This window comes from Pocillopora damicornis, chromosome 2 (genome assembly GCF_964200805.1).
Source record: "Pocillopora damicornis chromosome 2, jaPocDami1.2, whole genome shotgun sequence".
Taxonomy (NCBI): Eukaryota; Metazoa; Cnidaria; class Anthozoa; order Scleractinia; family Pocilloporidae; genus Pocillopora; species Pocillopora damicornis.
Genome location: NC_142671.1, coordinates 4,572,773 through 4,592,470, shown reverse-complemented (window position 1 = coordinate 4,592,470; position 19,698 = coordinate 4,572,773). Strand labels below are relative to the sequence as shown.

At 37.4% G+C, this 19,698-nt stretch overlaps 3 protein-coding genes and 1 long non-coding RNA gene across 4 annotated transcripts; 1 reads left to right on the top strand and 3 right to left on the bottom strand.

Annotated features, from left to right (window-relative positions):
* Positions 1 to 4,590: 4,590 nt before the first annotated feature.
* Positions 4,591 to 5,839, bottom strand: LOC149049623 (fibrinogen C domain-containing protein 1-like). Its single transcript, XM_089198435.1, has 3 exons — positions 5,755 to 5,839; positions 5,215 to 5,601; positions 4,591 to 4,850 (listed from the first exon to the last, which is right to left on the bottom strand). Exons 1-3 carry the CDS (start codon positions 5,837 to 5,839, stop codon positions 4,591 to 4,593), a joined length of 732 nt encoding a protein of 243 aa, XP_089054561.1.
* A 4,911-nt stretch (positions 5,840 to 10,750) lies between these two features.
* Positions 10,751 to 12,405, top strand: LOC149049622 (uncharacterized). Its single transcript, XR_016183889.1, has 3 exons — positions 10,751 to 11,037; positions 11,632 to 11,743; positions 12,125 to 12,405. It is a non-coding gene; the product is annotated as an uncharacterized LOC149049622 (long non-coding RNA).
* A 4,716-nt stretch (positions 12,406 to 17,121) lies between these two features.
* On the bottom strand, positions 17,122 to 18,589 carry LOC149049621 (uncharacterized). The gene is made up of 3 exons (XM_089198423.1): positions 18,398 to 18,589; positions 18,140 to 18,331; positions 17,122 to 18,058 (listed from the first exon to the last, which is right to left on the bottom strand). Exons 1-3 carry the CDS (start codon positions 18,587 to 18,589, stop codon positions 17,819 to 17,821), a joined length of 624 nt encoding a protein of 207 aa, XP_089054549.1. The 3' UTR covers positions 17,122 to 17,818.
* A 15-nt stretch (positions 18,590 to 18,604) lies between these two features.
* Positions 18,605 to 19,698, bottom strand: LOC149049620 (uncharacterized). The gene is made up of 2 exons (XM_089198422.1): positions 19,385 to 19,698; positions 18,605 to 19,331 (listed from the first exon to the last, which is right to left on the bottom strand). Exons 1-2 carry the CDS (start codon positions 19,696 to 19,698, stop codon positions 18,605 to 18,607), a joined length of 1,041 nt encoding a protein of 346 aa, XP_089054548.1.

The window sequence follows — 19,698 nt, the reverse complement described above, 5'->3', positions numbered from 1 at the left end:
GGCATACGTGAATTCCCTGAATTTGCAATTCAATATTACTTAAGAAAGTAATGAGAGATTGTAGACTTTTTAGAAAGTGGAAGTTCCAATTAGTTAATAGAGAAGATTGTGGGAATTTATTTAGAAAAATGCCGTTATTAGCGTTGTTCTCGAACTGATCGTGGGGCGTATGTTAAGTGTGTTAGGGAACTGTTATGTACGACTGAAATTGACGAGAATTCCTACTCGACATTTTTCCAGATTCTCGATATGTGAGCGGAGCACAGTACATAAGGAAGTGGGCTAAGAAACAACTGTTTGTTTGAATCCTATTACAGGATAACTAAATACCTCCAAATTCGGGGCAAACAGAAATAAATTATTTCAAACAGTTTCCTGGCTTAGCATGTGCGGCGATGTTACGATGGAAAAGTATTTTAACTTATCGAAAACCCTCTTTGGTAAACCGAATGAATAACAAAAGAGAGTTTTATTTTGGAAACTCAACGAAAGTTTTCGCCTACTTAAAGTGTGAGAGTGACTGGAACGAGATAGGAACCGAATCAAAATCATTAAAAGGCATGTTTTCTTAAGGCTAAACACTTATGCAAGGCAGAATTTTCGGAATGAGCCATTACACCGAGTTGACTGTCACAAGATTTTATGCATTTTTTACTGTTTTCTACAATAATATAGTTACCAGCATGGACAACAGCGAGCTTTCGTAGGTCTCTTTCATGGAACTGTGTTTTGCTTGTTTTTCCAGATATTTTGAACTAATTCCACTGTGATAGAGAGATCTCCCATTCAATTTTGTTCTCAAGTAAGGTTACAACGCAAAGCCATGGCGAACGAAAAAATGCGCCCTTGACGGACGATTTATCAGCGTAAGTACTAGTGCAGCTCAGCTAATATTAATCACATAACCGTCAGATATCATAGCAATTAGTAGCAAACGTTTACATGTTTAATGGACATCAGTGGAGGCCTAAATGGTCTCTAAGCATGGCCTCCTGCAGCGTCAAATAGGTTGAAATATAGCTGCTAGGTATACTATTGGATCGAAAAAGACCTACATTGTGACATATGTGGGCAAATACACTTGTTTCCCTTATGTTTGTTTCAACGTATGAAAGTTGAGTATATTCACACTTTGTCTTGTCTGCTGTGGCAAGCAAAAGACTTCAGGTGGGTTGAATGACCTTTTTCGCATCATGACTTTTACTATTTATTAATTTTTTTTTATTTATTTTAAAATACTTTGTTTTCGCGAAAACTCACCAAAGCTGTCTCTAAGTGCCAAAAACTCATGGAGATTCAGCAATTTTAGTGATCAGAGAGAAACTTGACATTTCTTCAAATGACGAACATCTTAAGCTTTTGCAAGACTTTCTTAAATTATTCCGTGGGAAATGACATTTGACAAAAATATAAATTAAAACAATCAACAACGATCATAAAAAAATATAACAGGGTAAGCGAATGAGGTTTTCTCATTTCTTTAACGTTTTTCCCTTGGGTCTTTCATGACAAAATCTCCCACCGGCTGTTTTCATGAGGCTTTATTCAGACCTTCAATTTACATTCTGGTCAGGTTTCGTTAGCATCGGTTGCGTAGGTAATACACGGTGGTTCGTTGCTAAGTTTTTTCCTCCCGGAAGCGCGGGCGAGTGAATGTCTGCGGTAATTGCCATTAGTGTTCCAACGTAAAGCAAGATGGCGGCGAATTTAAGTGTAGTCGTGTTCGATATAAGAGGCCAAACACATTTTTCAGAGAGGGGAAAAACATTTTGGAACGCAAGTGAACTGGAGCTGAAGTTTTCTTTTGAGCAGGAGTGGATAAAGGCGGTCAGGCGGGCAAAAAGACGACCAAACTATGGTATAGGGAAGATGAATAGGGGACTGGAAGAGGTTTGCAACAACAAACTTGAGCTTTGTGGTCCACTGGTAGCGTAGCAGCTAGAGATCTTCAAGTTAACTTCCTCCTTTCACTTGGGTCCCCAGCAGGCTAAAGTTTAGATATGCTCAAGCCTACAAGGAAGAAAGAAAAAAAAAAAAAAGGAAGAAAGAAAAAATCCCTGATGGGAACTGCAAGAATGAGAAACAGAAAACGAGTTACAACAACTGCAATATAATGTAATAGAATATAAAACGAGGTGAATATGTAGAGGTGGAAAATTACAATAACGTAGACATAATAGAACAAATCTGGGAGATTATCGAAAAACTAAGACTTAAACTTGCTTCCGTCATAAATGGACTCGGAGGAGCTCCTTATAAAAATTACTGCAACGTCAGTGAAATTAATAATGCCCTCGACAGGGGAATGGTAAGGAGGCTCAAACTCGAAGAGCATGGGCCAGAACGGGAACGAAACCCATTCGGGTACGATAAGAGTACCCGCAGCTTTACAATTTGCAAAATGCCTAATAAACCGAGGAATCAATCAAGGACACAGCTAGCACTTGCCAACTAGTTTACCCAAACCAGTCGTAGCAAAAGGCATCGACTCCTTCGCCACCAGATTCTAATAGCGCGAATAGAACCTAGTGCTTAGTTTAAAGCTGTGGGAATTTGCAAACCGATCGACAGAATGGGGACCCCAGATACCATCCACCTGAGTGAAAAAATGTAAGGAAACCTCCCAGTCATCGCGATCAATGAACCTGCCAACCACGTGCTCGTTAAGAGATTTAGATACCCAGTCTACTTTGAGATCAATTGTGTTCTAGAGAGCTAATCTAAAGACGGACAAAGCGATTTTGTGAAGATCTGGCTTCATGCTACCTTTGCGAATGATGAGGAGATCTTGCGATTATCCTAAATTAGCCTGCAGAAATGGCAGATAAGCGGGGCTGAGAATGAAAACCGACAACTGGAAGATTTGCCACCGGCCGATTTTTGCCGTTTACCTGAAAGACTTCTTCTGTCGGCAAGGACAAAGTTAGTAAATGAGAATTTTGTAAATTGAAAATTACGACCATTGCTGTTTTTGTAATCATGATTCCACGCATTTTTCCATCTTAAGGGTCAGCGCCAACGCTATCAACGATCTGTTATTCGAGGATTGTGGATTCTTTTATTTTCATTCATTAATGAAGTCGGCTTTTCTTGTCAATAAAGGGCTATTGTGTTTCTATGATAAACAAAATAATACCTGGTTGCTTGTAGATATGCCGTTTCTCTTCTCGTGTTCAAGTCGAAGAGAAATTCCATACTATGGAATTTCTCTTCGACTTCGACTTCGAATGATCTACGCGTGCCCATGTATTATTCTCTACATCTCAGAATATTGTTTTACACCTCGTAATATAGGTTATTGATATTGCTATTCCTTAATAAGATCTACTTTGCTTGCATAGTCACTTGCAAGAGCATTACAATATTTTGAACGAATACAGCATTTTTTTGTTTCTTTTTTTAATTCAACAGGGCGACAGTAGGGGTAGGAAATAAATGACAGAAATGTAGGCCCGGTTGCATTTCAGTTAGTTTCGTGAGTTCGGCTACTTTGTTCATGCAAACTAAAAATAGGAGTACATGTGGGCGTTCAGTAGGCTTTGAGTTTAGCCGTGCGGATGTTGTAAGAGACAGGAAGAACGGAATTTTGAGCGACTAAACGCCACTGACACCTTTATATGCAACACCAGGAAAACAGGTGTGAAAAAATGGAATTAAGAATACATGTTATTAATTCTAAATGTGTCATTCTTTGACACATGAATTACGATTCTAATCGAGCACGGTAATTATTAGTATTTAATGAGGAAAAGTAACAACAATATTTAAAAGGCATTAAATGGACACCTGTTTCTTCCTAGCTTACTGTGAGAGGAGGAAACTAGGGGTGACCTCTTAGTTAACGCTCATCTATATTTAACATGCTGATAATTATTTAACTTACAGAACATTTATGGAAAAGGATTGAAATTCTCTCTTGTCTTCGGATTTACGGTCATTACGCTTATCACGGACGGTCAATACCCCCCGATCTCGCTGCATCCCCTTGGTCAGAAATATTTTCCCGTTTTTCCTCTCACTTACTTATTTCATAAATTAAAAACTATTAACCTCCGTGGCTAGAGATGGATATTTATCGAGCCGCGAATCCCGCGCGAGTTTCTCGGAGGTGGGGGGCAAAAGATATTCGTAGTTCGAGCAGTCAATCAGGGCGTGCCTTGAACGTTAGGTACTAATCAAACAATCAGTACTAATCAAACAATTGCAATTCGCTCGATTGTGATTGGTTTCGAAAAACTTCTATTTAACCCTTATTCATTCGTTAAGTTGTTATCGGACAGTTCACTTGGAGGAGCCAATCATATTCAAAATTTTAGTTTAAATCAACCAATCCCAGCCCTTGTTTCAATCGCCATTGAAACAGTGTGCAGACTTAGACTTTTCATGCAAATTTTCCCTTTCTTTGATAACCTGGCTATTCTTGGACCCCACTCAGTCCTATTGCCATTACATATGCTAACTCAATTATTACACTTCACACTTCTAACGAGTTATAAATAAATCTCCTCTCACATTGCAGATAAATTTGATTCTCAAATTTTATTTACGGACATATATGAATATACATATACACATTAAGAGAAAAAAAAATTATCCTAGGCAATCCGGCTTGATCTTCATTTCGGCTTTGGTGATTTTATATTGAGGCTCATCAGGCTTATATTGACTCCACAGTGCCCATCTTAAACCGTTTGTTTGTTTGTATTGACCGTTAAGGTTGGAGTTACCACAAATTTCTTTATTGGGATACCACCAAGCTCCAAATTTCTTAGCACAACCGTGCTGCGTGTCTTTGTCCATTGTAAAAAACGAAGCGTTGCGGTTGTAATCAAAAGAATCACTTGCGTTTCCTACAGAGCGAAAAGAAAAGAAAAAAATAATTAAAAAAATCAACAGAATCATAACGGCATTTATTAAACGCTCAATTTCAGTCAGCTGAAAATAGGCTCGTATCACAGTTAATTTTTGAAGACAAAATAATGACTTTAGTTGTTGTTCAGTCAATTTAATGAGCCAAATTGATATGGTTTGCCTACAACGTAAGCAAAACTGCTTCGAAACACTGCGAAATTATTCAAATTTCATTACAATTCGACTGTCATCGCTTTCAGTATAAAGCTAATTTTCTAAGCTTAAACATCCAGTTGGTAAATTGATTCATTTTTTCAGACTTTGTATGAATGATAATAATCATCACCCAACAGATGTGAATACCTGTTAAAACACTTCCAATAGTTAAGGCATAATCTTTTAATTCCGCTTCAACAACGAACAAGTTGTACTCTTGGAAAATTCGTTGAATGCCCTGGGTGAGGTTAAATTCCAAATCTACTCTAAGTTTGTTCTTTGTTCTCCAAGTGAGGCGGTTTATTTTGGTCAGTCCTAACCAAAACTCGCCATTCAAGTTACCGAAGCCACGCTTGAAGTCACACCAGCTACGATCAAAATTTACAGAGCCGTCCATTCTCTTCTGGATGACTGTCCACCCTCCTCCACCTGTGCTCTGGTCACAGTACACATCAAAGGCACTTAAACCATCAGGATAAATCGTGTAGACACCGCTGGTTGTATTTCCAGCCTTGTAAAGCTCAGCACAATTAGCTGTAAAAAAATATGATAAGTCAAAAAATTTAACGGACACAGTCAAAGCCAAGTTTCAATGGAAAGTTTTATCGAGAAAAGTAGTTCCATGTAGGTACTGCTGTATGGAAATATAAATTCTATGCAAGGAAACAGAAATAACGAAGTACTCACCCGCAAATGATGTGATTGAACGACTCAATATTTGATTCCTAGAAGCCAACGTTAGGAGCAAAAAAATCTGGAGAGACAGTGGCATTGTTCGAATGTTGAATCCACCTTAGACTTAAACTTCTGAAAGTAATGAGTGCTAAGTTATGATGGCAGAACTGCTGCAGCCAACTGAATTTATACTCCCTGATGTTAACCCATTTTTAAGGAAGAGAATACTTGTCAGTGCTAAACAGCTATTTTAGTACAACGCACTCAACAATTTAATTTTAGATAGCTGCTTAAATAGAAGTTCAATGATCTCTTATTATGGCCATGCGGAAGCTTAGTGGAAGGAACGAAAAACATCCCACGCTTTAAATTTCGTTTTTGAAGAAACTATTGCTCAATATTTAGACTTCCAACGTTCGCGACTGTTTCCTCTTTTAACTATGCTCAAGAAAATATGAACATACATGTTTGATGCTTCATGTTACTGAACACAAATTTTATGAGCATAAAGCTTGATGCTTCGCGTTCCTTTTTACAATTGTTTAATTTAATATCTGTAGGTTCAAACGGTGGATTTACTCTTCAGTAGGAATTTGCTCCGAAAGGAGAACATATGTTCATAAAGGCCCTTACTTCACCTCGTAATATAGGTAACCAGCTCTTTTTCTCCTTTTTTTTTGTTCAAAAATTTTCATTTGACCAAGTCAAAAAGAAAAAAAATTATGTCCAGGTTTTATTTTGGATTCATAGTGATATTATTGGTTCTCGGTGTAATGTTGCCAGAATATACAACAATTAAGATGAAATTGTTTAGTGTTAGTCAGTGGAAGATTGATGATGTCTTTCCCATATTTTCTACAGTGCAGTGGACACTCTTTGAAGTTGACTTAGGTTAAAAAAAAAAAAAAAAACATAAAAAAAAAAACGCCAGCTGTTTTCAAATAGGGGGGTGTGAACTTCAAACTAAGTAAAAATCAACATGCTATTCAAGGAAGTAAAACAGGTCAAGGCCCAAATTAAAAATGAGTTAAGAATGCCAGCTGTTTCCAAGACTGAACCTTAGTGGGCGAGAATTTCAAAGTTGACGGATTCAATTAAACACTAGATACCAGGATGTGGAGAAGATTAGGATGTTGGCCCACTTATTTTTCGTATTCATTGAAGCCTGATGGAGAATTGATACTTCCGCCGATGGTACTGACTAGGTCTAGCCAGGTTTTAAAAGAGGGATCGTAATGTTTTCCTCGTTTGTCTTATCGATGAAATGAAGCCTTTATGTCCAGGGTTCGAATTCGAATGGGCGACTTACTTAGTATTTGTTCACGAACCATTGAATAAATTTGAATGTCTTGAAAAGAAGAAAACAAACACCACGGGCAGTTAACATTTTTTAATGTTCTGTTTTCAAAAAACAAGAAAAAAGAAAAGAAAAGAAAGAAAACCAAAATAAAAGTGAAAAAAAAGGGAAACGGATAATCTCCACTAAGAAAAGAAAAGAATACATGCGAATCAAGTGCTATTCAAAAAAATGACGAGCTAAAATGCCGAATTTTTTTAGGGTCAACTCCAACACGGCTGTTGATCGAATTTCTAAGTTAATATGCTTATTTTTCCGGGTAGCCCAAAAATTACCATGCCGTTGAATTATGCCGTTGACGGCGTAAAATCTTACAGTATGTATATTTATCGACTGATTCGAATTACGCCGTTATTTAATGGCTAAAAATCCTACAGTATGTGTTCCATCGACATAGCCAAATTACGCCGTTACTTAACAGCGCAAACTCTTACAGTATATAGATATACAGACCGGAAGAAATTACGCCGTTAGTTAACGGTGTAAAAAATCACAGTATATATCACCGACTGAGCCAAATTACGCCATAAGTTAACGGCGTAAACTCTTACAGAATATAAATATACAGAGTGGAAGTTTGTTATTTTGTCGCCCTTTATGAGAAATGCGATACTGCTAGACAGATGAAATATATCAGATTACCTATAGTAAACGTGTTACTCATGCTGTGAAAATGGTGGATAGTTGTTCGAGAGAAAATGGAAATTCATCAACTAACGGTTGTTTAGAAAACCATTCAAACTAAATTGCTGAAATGTGCCGAAGTAAACGGCATGAAATCTTTCAGTATGTACATATACCGACTGAAAGAAATTATGCCGTTGACGGCGTAAAATCTTACAGTATGTATATTTATCGACTGATTCGAATTACGCCGTTATTTAATGGCTAAAAATCCTACAGTATGTGTTCCAATGACATAGCCAAATTACGCCGTTACTTAACAGCGCAAACTCTTACAGTATATAGATATACAGACCGGAAGAAATTACGCCGTTAGTAAACGGTGTAAATTATTACAGTATATATCACCGACTGAGCCAAATTACGCCATAAGTTAACGGCGTAAACTCTTACAGAATATAAATATACAGAGTGGAAGTTTGTTATTTTGTCGCCCTTTATGAGAAATGCGATACTACTAGACAGATGAAAGATATCAGATTACCTACGATCTACGAAGCTCAAGGTGGATAATGATTATCCCTTGGCCGCCGATTTTTCTCTGACCAAACGTTATTACAAGCGACTACCTTCACATGAGACACACGCCCTGAGTATTGCTTGGATCAGCAATACCTTAAGCCCCATGTGAGTTAACGAATTAGATATGATTTTTTAGTTCGCTAATTATAATATAAGAGAGGATGCTTTTCGTCTCGGCGAGAGCTTGGGACGCACAAAAAGATATGAATGCCCATGAGTTATTGACCCAGATATCTTTCGTGTCCTATAGAGGCGTGAATTCTGTATGCCCGTTTAAAAATGAACCTTGTTACAGCCTTGCTAACCACAGAATCTCCGTGGCTCATCGATAGAGTATCCGAAGATTCGAGGTTTGATTCCTCATGTTAGAACACAATTATTACAATGTGCCCACAGTGTTGACAAGACTAAAAACATCCCTCCTCACGATTTTGAAGTTTCATTTTCATGGGCGTAATCGGCGATAGGAAATAACTCAGAAAAAATTGGCCGGGTTATGTTCGTGAAGCTCGTGTTCTTATCCGCAGTTTAGATACAAAAAAATATCAAGGAGCTTTGTGACAGACAAGATCAATCGGCAAGAGGAAGATAGTCCTGAAATAAAATGTAAAGAGGAAACCCTGACTTTAATTTATGATAATTAAAGGTATGTGGGTTCCTAAGGCGTCGAGTAAGCTTAATTTCGAAGGTGTTATATGAAACTGGACGAGCGAGTTTTTAATAGCGATTAGTCATTGTTGACGTGCCCCTTGCCATGGAAACGACATGAAAACAGATGCAAGGGGTAGGAGTAGAGAACTTCCTTTGTTAACATGACATTCACAATGTTCTATTCTTTGACACAAAAATTATTATTACTCAATGAGAATAAAAGGCATAGTACAGTGTAAAAGGTGTAATTAGGTATCTTTCCATTTCTGAACTACTAGTTTAAGAAGCGGTAACCAGAGATGAATTTTCAATTCATTTTGCTCTACGTCTAACTTTTGGTAAAAATTAAAAATTGACTTCACCTTTTCTTATTGTGAAAGAACTTCTGATTAAATTGTGAATTCAAAGTTTCCTTGCGTCAACTGCTGTGTTGGTAGGGCAAAGTCGTTAGTATTTTTTCTGTGTTCTCCAGTCTTCTTCATATTTCGTGCAGAAAAAGTAATCAAAGTGCTCTGTGAGCAAACTCGTGAATTGACAGATGACTTACATGATTTTTTTAATTATGTTTAATGTTATCTGGTTTGGTGAATTGTGTGATTGATTGTCATATTTAGAGCACAGGCAGTAGTTCAGTGTTCTCTAATGTAGCAAAGAAACAAAGTAACGTTGGGATAAGATGGCATTACAACCGAAATGATCATGATGTCATGTGTTTTAAACACATCATTTTTGTTTCTGGTTCAAAAGAAAATGTTGGAAGTAAATGTGGGTGAAAAGTGAAATTTACTGTCTATCATTGTAAATATTGGAAAATAAAGGCAATATTGTCTTAATGAAAACATTAATGATTCCCTCTTTATCATATGGGACAAACGGGAACGAGTTTTGAGTGATATAACTAAGCCCAGACTGCCACCGTCATTTTGGATTTCCGCATGGGTAGATTTTGGTCACGTGCTAGGCAACGCATAATCAAGAACAAGATAGAATTTCATTTCAGGCCTATTTATCAATTTTGTGGTAAACAATTTTCGCATTTAAGTACGTAATATTTATTTTGAATCTTCAAATTGTCTTGAAACTTAAAAGAAAATTGTTCTTTAAAAATTCACTGAAAATCGGTAGCCAAAATTATTTGTTTGTGTTATTTGACTTTCGTGTTAACCTGTAATTTCGTCAGTCGCCGGCAACTTCACAACTTTATGTTGCTTCACATCGAAAAACACTCGATACGAAATGCAATGATCGATTTTGTCCCCAATCTCACGCCATAACAGGAAAGCTTTTGAACACCTTTAAACTCGGGAGCGCTTCGGAGAAAGTGATATTTTTAATAAATCTTCGGATTGCTTTCAAGTTCAAGAATTGTAAATTGCAATTTTATGAAAAACGAAGGTTGTTCTCTTAATTCAGTGTGAATCCTCGGACGCCTGCCAGTCGCTGGCGCCGCTTGTTGAAACTAAAACGAAAAAAAAATTATTTTAAGATTATCACTGGCTTCTTTTCATCGCACCACTATTCTTAGCAACAAAGGCTGCCATTTTCACTATCAAATGCACTCAAAAGCCTAAAATCGAAAAAAAGTTTACAGGAATCGACCAATCGAGCGAGCGAGCGAGTGCCATTCTCCACATCATATCTACAACTCGCTCTTGCGCATGCGCGCAATTCACGAGATAAAAAGGAAAAACTCTTGCATAGGTTCCGGCCCTATGAAGTGAAGTGTTAAAATTTGAACTTCCACGGTTATCATCAGGATTCGTAGAAGTCGAAATCTTTCTACACGTTTTTACAGTCCGGGCCATAACCATTTCTGGATACTTGATGACGTCACCAACATGGATGTCGTAGTGGGACATCGAGGAAACTCACTCATTACTTTATTCGAGCCCTAGCGACATAGTTCCCTACCCATATCACATGAAACCTTGCAAAATTACAGAAGACAAGCAATTACACACAAAAAGCAATGATGGTGGTCGCGATGACGAGAAGGAAAAATTCAGATGAAAAGTCGGGTGGAGGTCCATGTTGCGAAGGGCTCGATCGAGGAATAACCTCCATTTAGTTGAGGTTTTCAGGTATGCAACATTTTTTTTGATTCCTAAAAAAAATCTTTTAAAAAACTAGAATAAATTTGCTTCCAATTTGTCAAAATTCCAATCGAGTGCACGAGGTTTTTGCTCGAGTGCACGAATGTTGAAAGTCTGTTAGTGTGCAAACTACCAGACGGATTCCTTTGTTCAGATCCATCGGAGTATCGTGTAAACCATAAATTTTAACCATACGATGTGGCCGACCAATTTAAAGTAAAAGGACAATTATTTATCGGACCTTTATAATCCTACATTGTGAATTTCATATCAAGCCAACAGCATGGATGAACACATTCAGTATCTCGAGACACTTTGTTGTCTTTGTGGCACAAATCTGCCACGGACCTGGGTCAGTGCTACAAACACAGAATCTTTTAAATCGGAGCTCTGGATGAAATTTCGAATCAATGTCGATCTTGACATTAGAGAGATTCATTCAGCCAAGGCGAATGCACACTAAAAAATAATTTCAGGAAACCACGGATCTAACACATAAATGTGATTATCCAGCGAGTAAGTGCTCCTTCGGGCAAATATAAAACAAAGAGGTATTCGTTCACTGAGCTCTCACACCTTTAGGTATCGTATCCGGGAAATGTGCGATAAGAGCGGCATGAAGATGAAAATAAAGAAATCACATTGGTGGAAAGCCTTGCCGAAGTGTCTCTATTACAGCATTCCGGAAACAAAGGTTAGAGTTTAACTACACGAACTGATGAGAGTGAAATTTTCGTCTAAAACCACAAGGGACTTGTCTGTAATTGTGAAACTCGTTTAGAAACACCGCTCGTGCTTTCACATTTTGCAGTGATTACCTAAACAAACTTTCTATGCAGGGTGTTCAAATCAAAGGGTAATTGTAGAGGACATATTATTGCTGACTAAAAGCTGTAGGACCGAATTTGTAGTGTTCTGAGACCTAGATTCTCCCGCGAATCGATTAATAGCGCGCAAAATACCTTGTATGATTCTCTTGCATTGAATTCGATCATGTGTATTTGTCTTAATATAGATTGTGACTACTTGATTTTATTTCATCCCACTCATGTTTTTATTGCCGTTTATTTTCCAGGTATCATAATTTCAAGATCAAAGCTCCACGTGGAACACCGCTTGTTATTCAAAGTGAAGACGACGACACGTATGACTCGCATGCACTGGCTTGTCTTCTTCCACGAGAAATGGAACGCATTCCAGAGGCTTTACGAGAAGTCCAGATTTTCAGCAAATCGCAGAGAAAGACATACACTTTAGGAGATGTCAAAGGGCAGCAGATCGGCACGGTTCAGCACTTTCTAAACATACAGCTGCATGCTTTGCTTCGATGTGGCAAAAAAAAACCAGGAATTGAAGGGTGAGTTACTGTTTTCTTGCTTTACTGTTACTTTTTCGTAAAGGCTTGCTGGACTGAAATTGATAATTTCTATTTAAAAATCGGAAAGAAGCAAGATATTGTCTTTCCTCGACCTATACTGGAGAGAAATGAAATTGTCCCGATTCCGCGATCTCACACCTCACTCGTCCCAATTGTTATCAGTGCGCGTTATTTGGTTCAACTTTATTTAATTGGTTTTCTTGTAACCCAAAATAGTGAAATCAACGGAGAACGGACAGTAACATCGAGGTCAAGCTTTACCCAGAAGTTCTCCAGATACAAACAGGCTGGCGGAGGAGCTTTCATTCCTGTGACGCTCTTGGTGGAAGGACCACAGCGTTACAAAGAATTTGGGCTAGAAAGAATCCGCTTTACTCTTCCAGAATGCGAGAATGTCGAGGACATGCATGTTGAATGTTTGAAATAAACGAATATTTTTAATGGTACCTTACGTCCAGTCCTTATTAGCGAATTTTGTTTCAGCTTACTACCTTACTACCGCATTACAACATGGCCGCCACAAAAAAAAAAAAAAAAAAATTAGCTTCTTCTTGTTTCCATTACCTCTCGGCCAAATTTGCTTTGTTTTGGTTTTGATCTCACCCAATCACAAAGCTCGAAACCGATATCCAGAAATGGTTATGGCCCGAACTGTTTTAGTATGGTCCTCTTTGTACTTTTATAAACTGAGCCTCGTTATATTCATGACGAGAATTATTGGCATTTCCATCCGAGAAAAATACGCTGAGTTATCAAGGTATTTGAAGGCGAATCATTCTTTTCAACAGCCTTTATGATTCAATGCGCAGAAACCTTTTCTTGAAATTCATCAAATAACGGTTGTTTCGAAAACCATTCAAACTAAATTGCTGAAATGTGCCGAAGTAAACGGCATGAAATCTTTCAGTATGTACATATACCGACTGAAAGAAATTATGCCGTTGACGGCGTAAAATCTTACAGTATGTATATTTATCGACTGATTCGAATTACGCCGCTATTTAATGGCTAAAAATCCTACAGTATGTGTTCCATCGACATAGCCAAATTACGCCGTTACTTAACAGCGCAAACTCTTACAGTATATAGATATACAGACCGAAGAAATTACGCCGTTAGTTAACGGTGTAAAAAATCACAGTATATATCACCGACTGAGCCAAATTACGCCATGAGTTAACGGCGTAAACTCTTACAGAATATAAATATACAGAGTGGAAGTTTGTTATTTTGTCGCCCTTTATGAGAAATGCGATACTGCTAGACAGATGAAATATATCAGATTACCTATAGTAAACGTGTTACTCATGCTGTGAAAATGGTGGATAGTTGTTCGAGAGAAAATGGAGTCTTGTGCACTGTAGCACGATCATGGTTATTGTTCCTTCATGACGAGAGCGGTGGAAAAATTTTTAATCAAATATTACTTGAGGTGTTGATGAATTGCACCAAACATTTTGATTTGAGCAGTTCTTTAACGGTAAGCTGTGTTGCAAGATTCATGTATTTTAGAGTGCGCCGATTATATTTTCCTGGATCGGTTTGCTCGGTGCTATCTCTAGATGAATGTCTGATTAAAATTAACTATGGGCGATTTTGTGTGTGTTTTCGATGCCTGGAGAAAGTGATCTTGTGGAGTCGTTTGTGTTTGGCCAAGGACGAATTCAGATACCATCGTTAGCAAGCTGATTTGATTTTGTTATCTGGGACAAATGATTTACGGAGGTAAGTTAATATGATGTGATTTACTAACGTCAAAAATATATAAAGTCGAAGGAAAAGTTTTGGTCTCGATCTGCATTTTTTTCAACAAAATAAACACATACCGCTTAAAAAGATGATAATACGGACCACGTGCAAAGCTGTCAATTATTTCTCGAATGTTACGCGTATCAAATATTTGACAGTGACATCTCATTTACATCTAAATCTAATTTTATTACGTTGGTAAAATCTGTACAGACATCACACCAACCAACTCGCGCGCAAATTGAGAAGACTATATGAAGGCTCTAAATTATATTAAGATCGATTTTGATCAAGAAATGGGCCAAATGATGTTAGGAAGATGAGATCATATGAAAGTTTCTTATTACCTTTATTGATTCTAAAGTCGCTTTAGCAAGCTAAAACTAAAACATTGCTAAGCTTTAGACCGATTTTGAAACAGTTCGCCCTGGAATTGTTACTGCAATAATCCACATTAAGATAACAACTGATAACTATCTGATTAAGGAAACATTGCAGAGGAAACTAAACGTAACCTAGTCGATCTAAGATAGCCTTAGACAAAAGTAAGCATTTTCTTTCGGTATTGACTAAATACATGGCACGGGCTTTGAACATAGGTATTCCCTGCTTCCACTTCACTCCAAATCTGCCAGTAAGTTTATTTTCTTTTATGTTAGTACATGTCCTCTGAAATTGATGAATCAAAGAAAAGAATTGCAGAAATGACAGGTTGAATCTAGGGATGATGCTCAGTTATTCCAGCAAGAGCTAATTAACATATACTTACAGAGAGATTGCCGCATTCTTTAATTTTTGCAGCCATTTTTCAGAGCATTTGACAGCCACATAAAAACTGGGCGGAACTCCAATTCCAACAAGAGACAAACTCCTTCGTTGTTCCACACCAGTGCAAAAAAAATCCTGCAAATAGCTGTTTTTATTTTTTATTTTTTTTCAGTTCTTATCTGTTCACATAAAAGTACATATATAAATAAACATTTTTAAGCTTACAGTTCTTCCGAGCACTGATGGGGACGGGGCATCTGGTTCAATTTAACTTTGTATAAGATATCCAAATAATGTGAACTTATCTGTTGCTAGTTTAAGTTACTATATAACTAATGTTTGATGGTGTCAGTTTTGAACTTGAGCCAGCTTGGAGAAGAAAAATGAGAAGTTCCTATCTTCCTAGCAAAAAAAAAAAAAATAATAATAATAATAATAAAAAATAAAAAAACCTGAAACGCGTAAAATAAAGAAAAAAATTGTAATAATTTAATTCCTACCCTTGACATTTTACATTTGTACGAGTTTGCACCAAACATTAGAACCATCTAACAGTTTATTGCATTTTGAATTCACATTTTTGATTAAATCCATAATACTTATTTCTCAGTAGAGTGCATTCAATAAACAGAATTATCAAAAGGTCTTGATAGAAGCAGATATGTAACGAATTTTAAAAATGAACGACACTTCTTAAAAACATGTTTCGACAGTTCTTCTGTCATCTTCAGTTCTGATTATTAGAGAGAATCATGTAGATCACGCTTCCACGACTTTTCAACTTAAAATCAAAGAAGCTATCCACATTTAGTGGGAGAAACCTATACTTAATCATCAACTTTATCATGTTAATTTCAAACTTTCCTTGTAAATGCATACATTATTCTGTTACTATTGTTTGTCTTGTCCAATCAGCAGTCTGTTACACACTTTGGATTCAACGTTGTAATTTGTATCATTCAGAACTAAAGATGACAGAAGAACTGTCGAAACACGTTTTTAAAAAGTGTCGTTCATTTTCTTAAAACTACAACGTTATAGGATAAAGCAGCTAATGGCATCAAAAAGTCGAACAAAACTTTTATCTTATTCACTTCAGTAAGAACGAATGGCTGCTAATGAATCGCGCCTATTCACTTACAAAAACAACGCCGATGTGCAAGAGCTAAACGAAAGATGAAAACAGTTGGCAGTTACATTTATACGATAACAATAGATTATTAGAGTTGATATTCCCTTTGACGCTAAAAAGAGTAATGATCTTATATCGATTGATAGAGGTACGCACAACAGACAACAGGTACCAGGAAAAAAAAAGAAAAAAAAAAACGAAAAAAACTTAAACTACGCCATGATTGCTTGTCTCCCTTGCAGAAGGTTTACGCCACTACGTCCCAATATTCTTAACGATCATGTGTCTAGTAAGTCTATATGAAAAATAGCAGTCATAGCACTGATCGAGCAATGTAAATCCTTTAGGCTTTTGATCGCAAAGTGCGCTCATTTTTTACCTGAAGAAATATAGATAAGGGAGTCAAATAGAGTTGTTCTGAGCCATTTGAGGTGATACAATTCACACAAGAACCAAAAACAAAACAACAAAAACAAATAAAAAACAACAACAATGATATTCAGAAATTGGTCAAAAATTCATCCCTTGACGCGGGATTTTGTGTCTCCGACTGCTTGGAAGGGTAAATAATACTTGCTTAACGCGTTTGAGCTAGCAAATTGATGCGTAGGTAGAGCACTCTTTACCAATAAATATATCCTAATCAACTTTAACGGGGTCGTTTCTAACGTTAACACCGAACTTTGATGGTTTAACATTTTTGACAGATTTAGTCTTGTACGGGCAATCAGATTATTTGAAATATTATATCAACGATTCTGATTGCCTTATTGTAGCGTACTTTATGAGAGTATAGAGCATGCTAACGACACTGATGTTCACTTTGGAATTAAAATTTATTTTGAAAGTAATGCGCGGGAAAGCCTTGACTGTGCTCTGTTCTGTTGTAAAGCACGCAGGAAGCGGTTAGAGCACTTAAGAAGTGTATATGCTTGAACGGATGCACACACACACACACACACACACACACACACACACACACACACACACACACACACACACACACATATATATATATGTAATTTGCACAATGGAGAATGGGCTTCCGTTTTCAACGCTTTATTCAAGACCCGACGCGTTTCGGCATTTGCCTTCCTCAGGGGCCTTAACATGCAATTGTTACAGAGTCGTAATTGGTTAATTGTGTGACGTAGTACAATGCGTGTTGCTTAATTAAATCCTGAGTAAAATCTCTCGGAAACAATTAGTGTTTCTAATTGGTTAAGAGTTTTAAAACCTTTATAACATATGTTTCAAACAATTTATGTACCCAAAACTTTATAAAGGCTTTCGCGTAAAAGCTTTATCCAGTTCTTTTGTTTAGTCTATATGGCTGAATGGAGTTTAATGTTCTTTGCCAGAAAATCTCTCTTTCTCTAAGGACTTCTTTCTTTTTGTCAGTCTCTAAATGATTTTTTCTGATTTGCTCTATAATGGTTATGGTAACATTATTGTCAAAGTCGTGAGTTCGTTTGTTATGTAAAAAGTGTTTAGTGAGTTCGCAGCTACTCACTCCCTTTTTAATATGGTTTCTATGATTGTTTAACCGTAGGTTAAATGCCGTTTCGCTTTTGCCAATGTATTGAAGTTTGCAAATGTTGCACTCGATTATGTAAATGATCCATGACGATTGGCAGTCCATTGTATGGAATATGGTAAAGGTCTTGTTGTTATTGGGACTGGTGAAAGTTGTGGTCTGGTTGATCATTTTACACCAACTACACTTCGTTCTTTCACATGCTCTACATCCCTTTGGTATAATTTTGAGGTGTTTCATTTACAAATCTTGAACGCACAAGTCTGTCTCGTAGACTTTTCGGTCGTCGGTAGGCGACTAAAGGTGGCTTGTTGAAAATGAGTGATAATCTTTCTTTTGATTGGAGAAAGTTCCAATTTCGTTTAGCAATTTCTGTAATAAAGGTGGTATGGGGGTTGAATGTAGTAACCAGAGGAATTCGGTCTGTTGGTTCACGTTCTTTGGTCTGTAAACATTTCTCTTGAGTCAATGTTAGCACTTTCTGCATTTCGTGGATAACTTTGCGTTGTACATAACCACACGTTACAAAGAAATCCGAATATTCCAGGACTCGTTTCTTCAATGTGTCTGTTGAAGAGCATATTCGCCTCAACCTCAAGGCTTGACTGTATGGGATGCTCCGTTTCAGATGAGGTGGATGTGCTGATGTCCAGTGGAGGTATGGATGAGTATCAGTTGGTTTCTGATAACCATCTGTACTAACGTTGCCTTGATTATCCTATAGAGCGGTCGTATTAAGGAAATTCACTGAATGTGCAGAGATTTCGTGTGTAAACTTGATTGAGGATGCTACACTGTTAAGGTAATTTATGAAATTAATCAAAGAGTCTTGATCACTTTTCCAGATAAGGAATATATCATCTATAAAGCGTACCCAGAGTATAATATGGTTTACCCACTCTGTTTGATACACGATTCTTTCTTCAAGTCTTCCCATGTATACGTTTGCAAAGTTGGGTGCGACTCTGGTTCCCATGGCTGTTCCTTTGATTTAAATGTAGTGTTCATTGCCAAAGGTAAAATTGTTAAGTTTGAGAACCTTCTCGAGGAGACACGATAATGTTTTCGGTGATGGCTTATTCTGGTTCGTTTTGCCCAGCTCTTCCTCCACAATAGTGAGTCCTTCGTCTGTGTCTATATTCGTATATAGGCTTGATACGTCCAGTGTTGCTAAGTAACACTTTTCGGGTAACTTGCCCAAAGCCAGTATTCGCTTAATGAAGTGTTTGGTATCTTGTATGTATGACGGTAGCTTTTCTGCTATAGGTCTCAAAAACTCGTCCACATAAGCTGATAGCTTCTCCGTGTGGCTGTTTACGGAGGATACTACTAGTCTCCCTGGATTGTTAACTCTGTGTATTTTGGGGAGCATATAGAATATAGGAGTTCTTGATTGTGCTGGTCTTAAGAGTTTAGCTACTTCTTCTTCTAATTCCCCGTCGTCCATAAGTGTGTCTAAGCACTGGTTTATGAGCTGTTCGTGTTCAAGAGTGAGATCTCTTCCTACTCTCTTGTAATATACTTCATTGTCTAGTTGGCGTTTAGCCTCTTTTACATAGTCCTTTGTATTCATGATGACCGTAGCTCCGCCTTTATCTGCGGGCTTGATGATTATGTCCGTGTTATTGCTTAGTCTATGCAAAGCTGCTCCCTCACGTTTGGTTAGATTATTACGTGGAGATCGTAGATTGTGCAAAGTCTCATCACTGATTTCTTGCCTTAATTTGTCAATATATGTATTAAGGTATGGTTCCCTTGAGGTCTAGTATACACCTTGCGCTCCTTCTGGTTCAATTTTTGAAGAATCGATGGTTGGTATCCAGGGCCGTCTATTACGTCTTCTATAGTCTCAGGAGTGTGATATTCTTTAAGGGTTAGTCTGCGGGCAAAGGCATCAATGTCCTTGCTGATGTCATATTTTCCTGGTGGCGGTGGTGTTGGGCAAAAGTTAAGTCTCTTACGTAGAAGGTTTGTTTCCGACTGCGTAAGTTGAATGTCAGATAAGTTTACTGTTCGCCTATTTAAAATATTCTCTATCTGCGTGGATTTATCACGTGTTATTTCTTTGGGTTTGTCTTTACTCAT

What these genes read in the sequence shown, in the direction of transcription:
- LOC149049623 (XM_089198435.1), bottom strand. Translation starts at nt 5,839, where the DNA reads ATGCCACTGTCTCTCCAGATTTTTTTGCTCCTAACGTTGGCTTCTAGG. An exon ending in TTCAATCACATCATTTGCGG is followed by an intron (nt 5,602 to 5,754) that starts GTGAGTACTTCG and finishes ATTTTTTTACAG; the next exon opens with CTAATTGTGCTGAGCTTTAC. An exon ending in TATTGGAAGTGTTTTAACAG is followed by an intron (nt 4,851 to 5,214) that starts GTATTCACATCT and finishes TTCGCTCTGTAG; the next exon opens with GAAACGCAAGTGATTCTTTT.
- LOC149049621 (XM_089198423.1), bottom strand. Translation starts at nt 18,589, where the DNA reads ATGGGAACCAGAGTCGCACCCAACTTTGCAAACGTATACATGGGAAGA. An exon ending in ACCTTAACAGTGTAGCATCC is followed by an intron (nt 18,332 to 18,397) that starts TCAATCAAGTTT and finishes ACCGCTCTATAG; the next exon opens with GATAATCAAGGCAACGTTAG. An exon ending in TGGAATATTCGGATTTCTTT is followed by an intron (nt 18,059 to 18,139) that starts GTAACGTGTGGT and finishes AAATGTTTACAG; the next exon opens with ACCAAAGAACGTGAACCAAC.
- LOC149049620 (XM_089198422.1), bottom strand. Translation starts at nt 19,698, where the DNA reads ATGAGTAAAGACAAACCCAAAGAAATAACACGTGATAAATCCACGCAG. An exon ending in AACCAGAAGGAGCGCAAGGT is followed by an intron (nt 19,332 to 19,384) that starts GTATACTAGACC and finishes TGACAAATTAAG; the next exon opens with GCAAGAAATCAGTGATGAGA.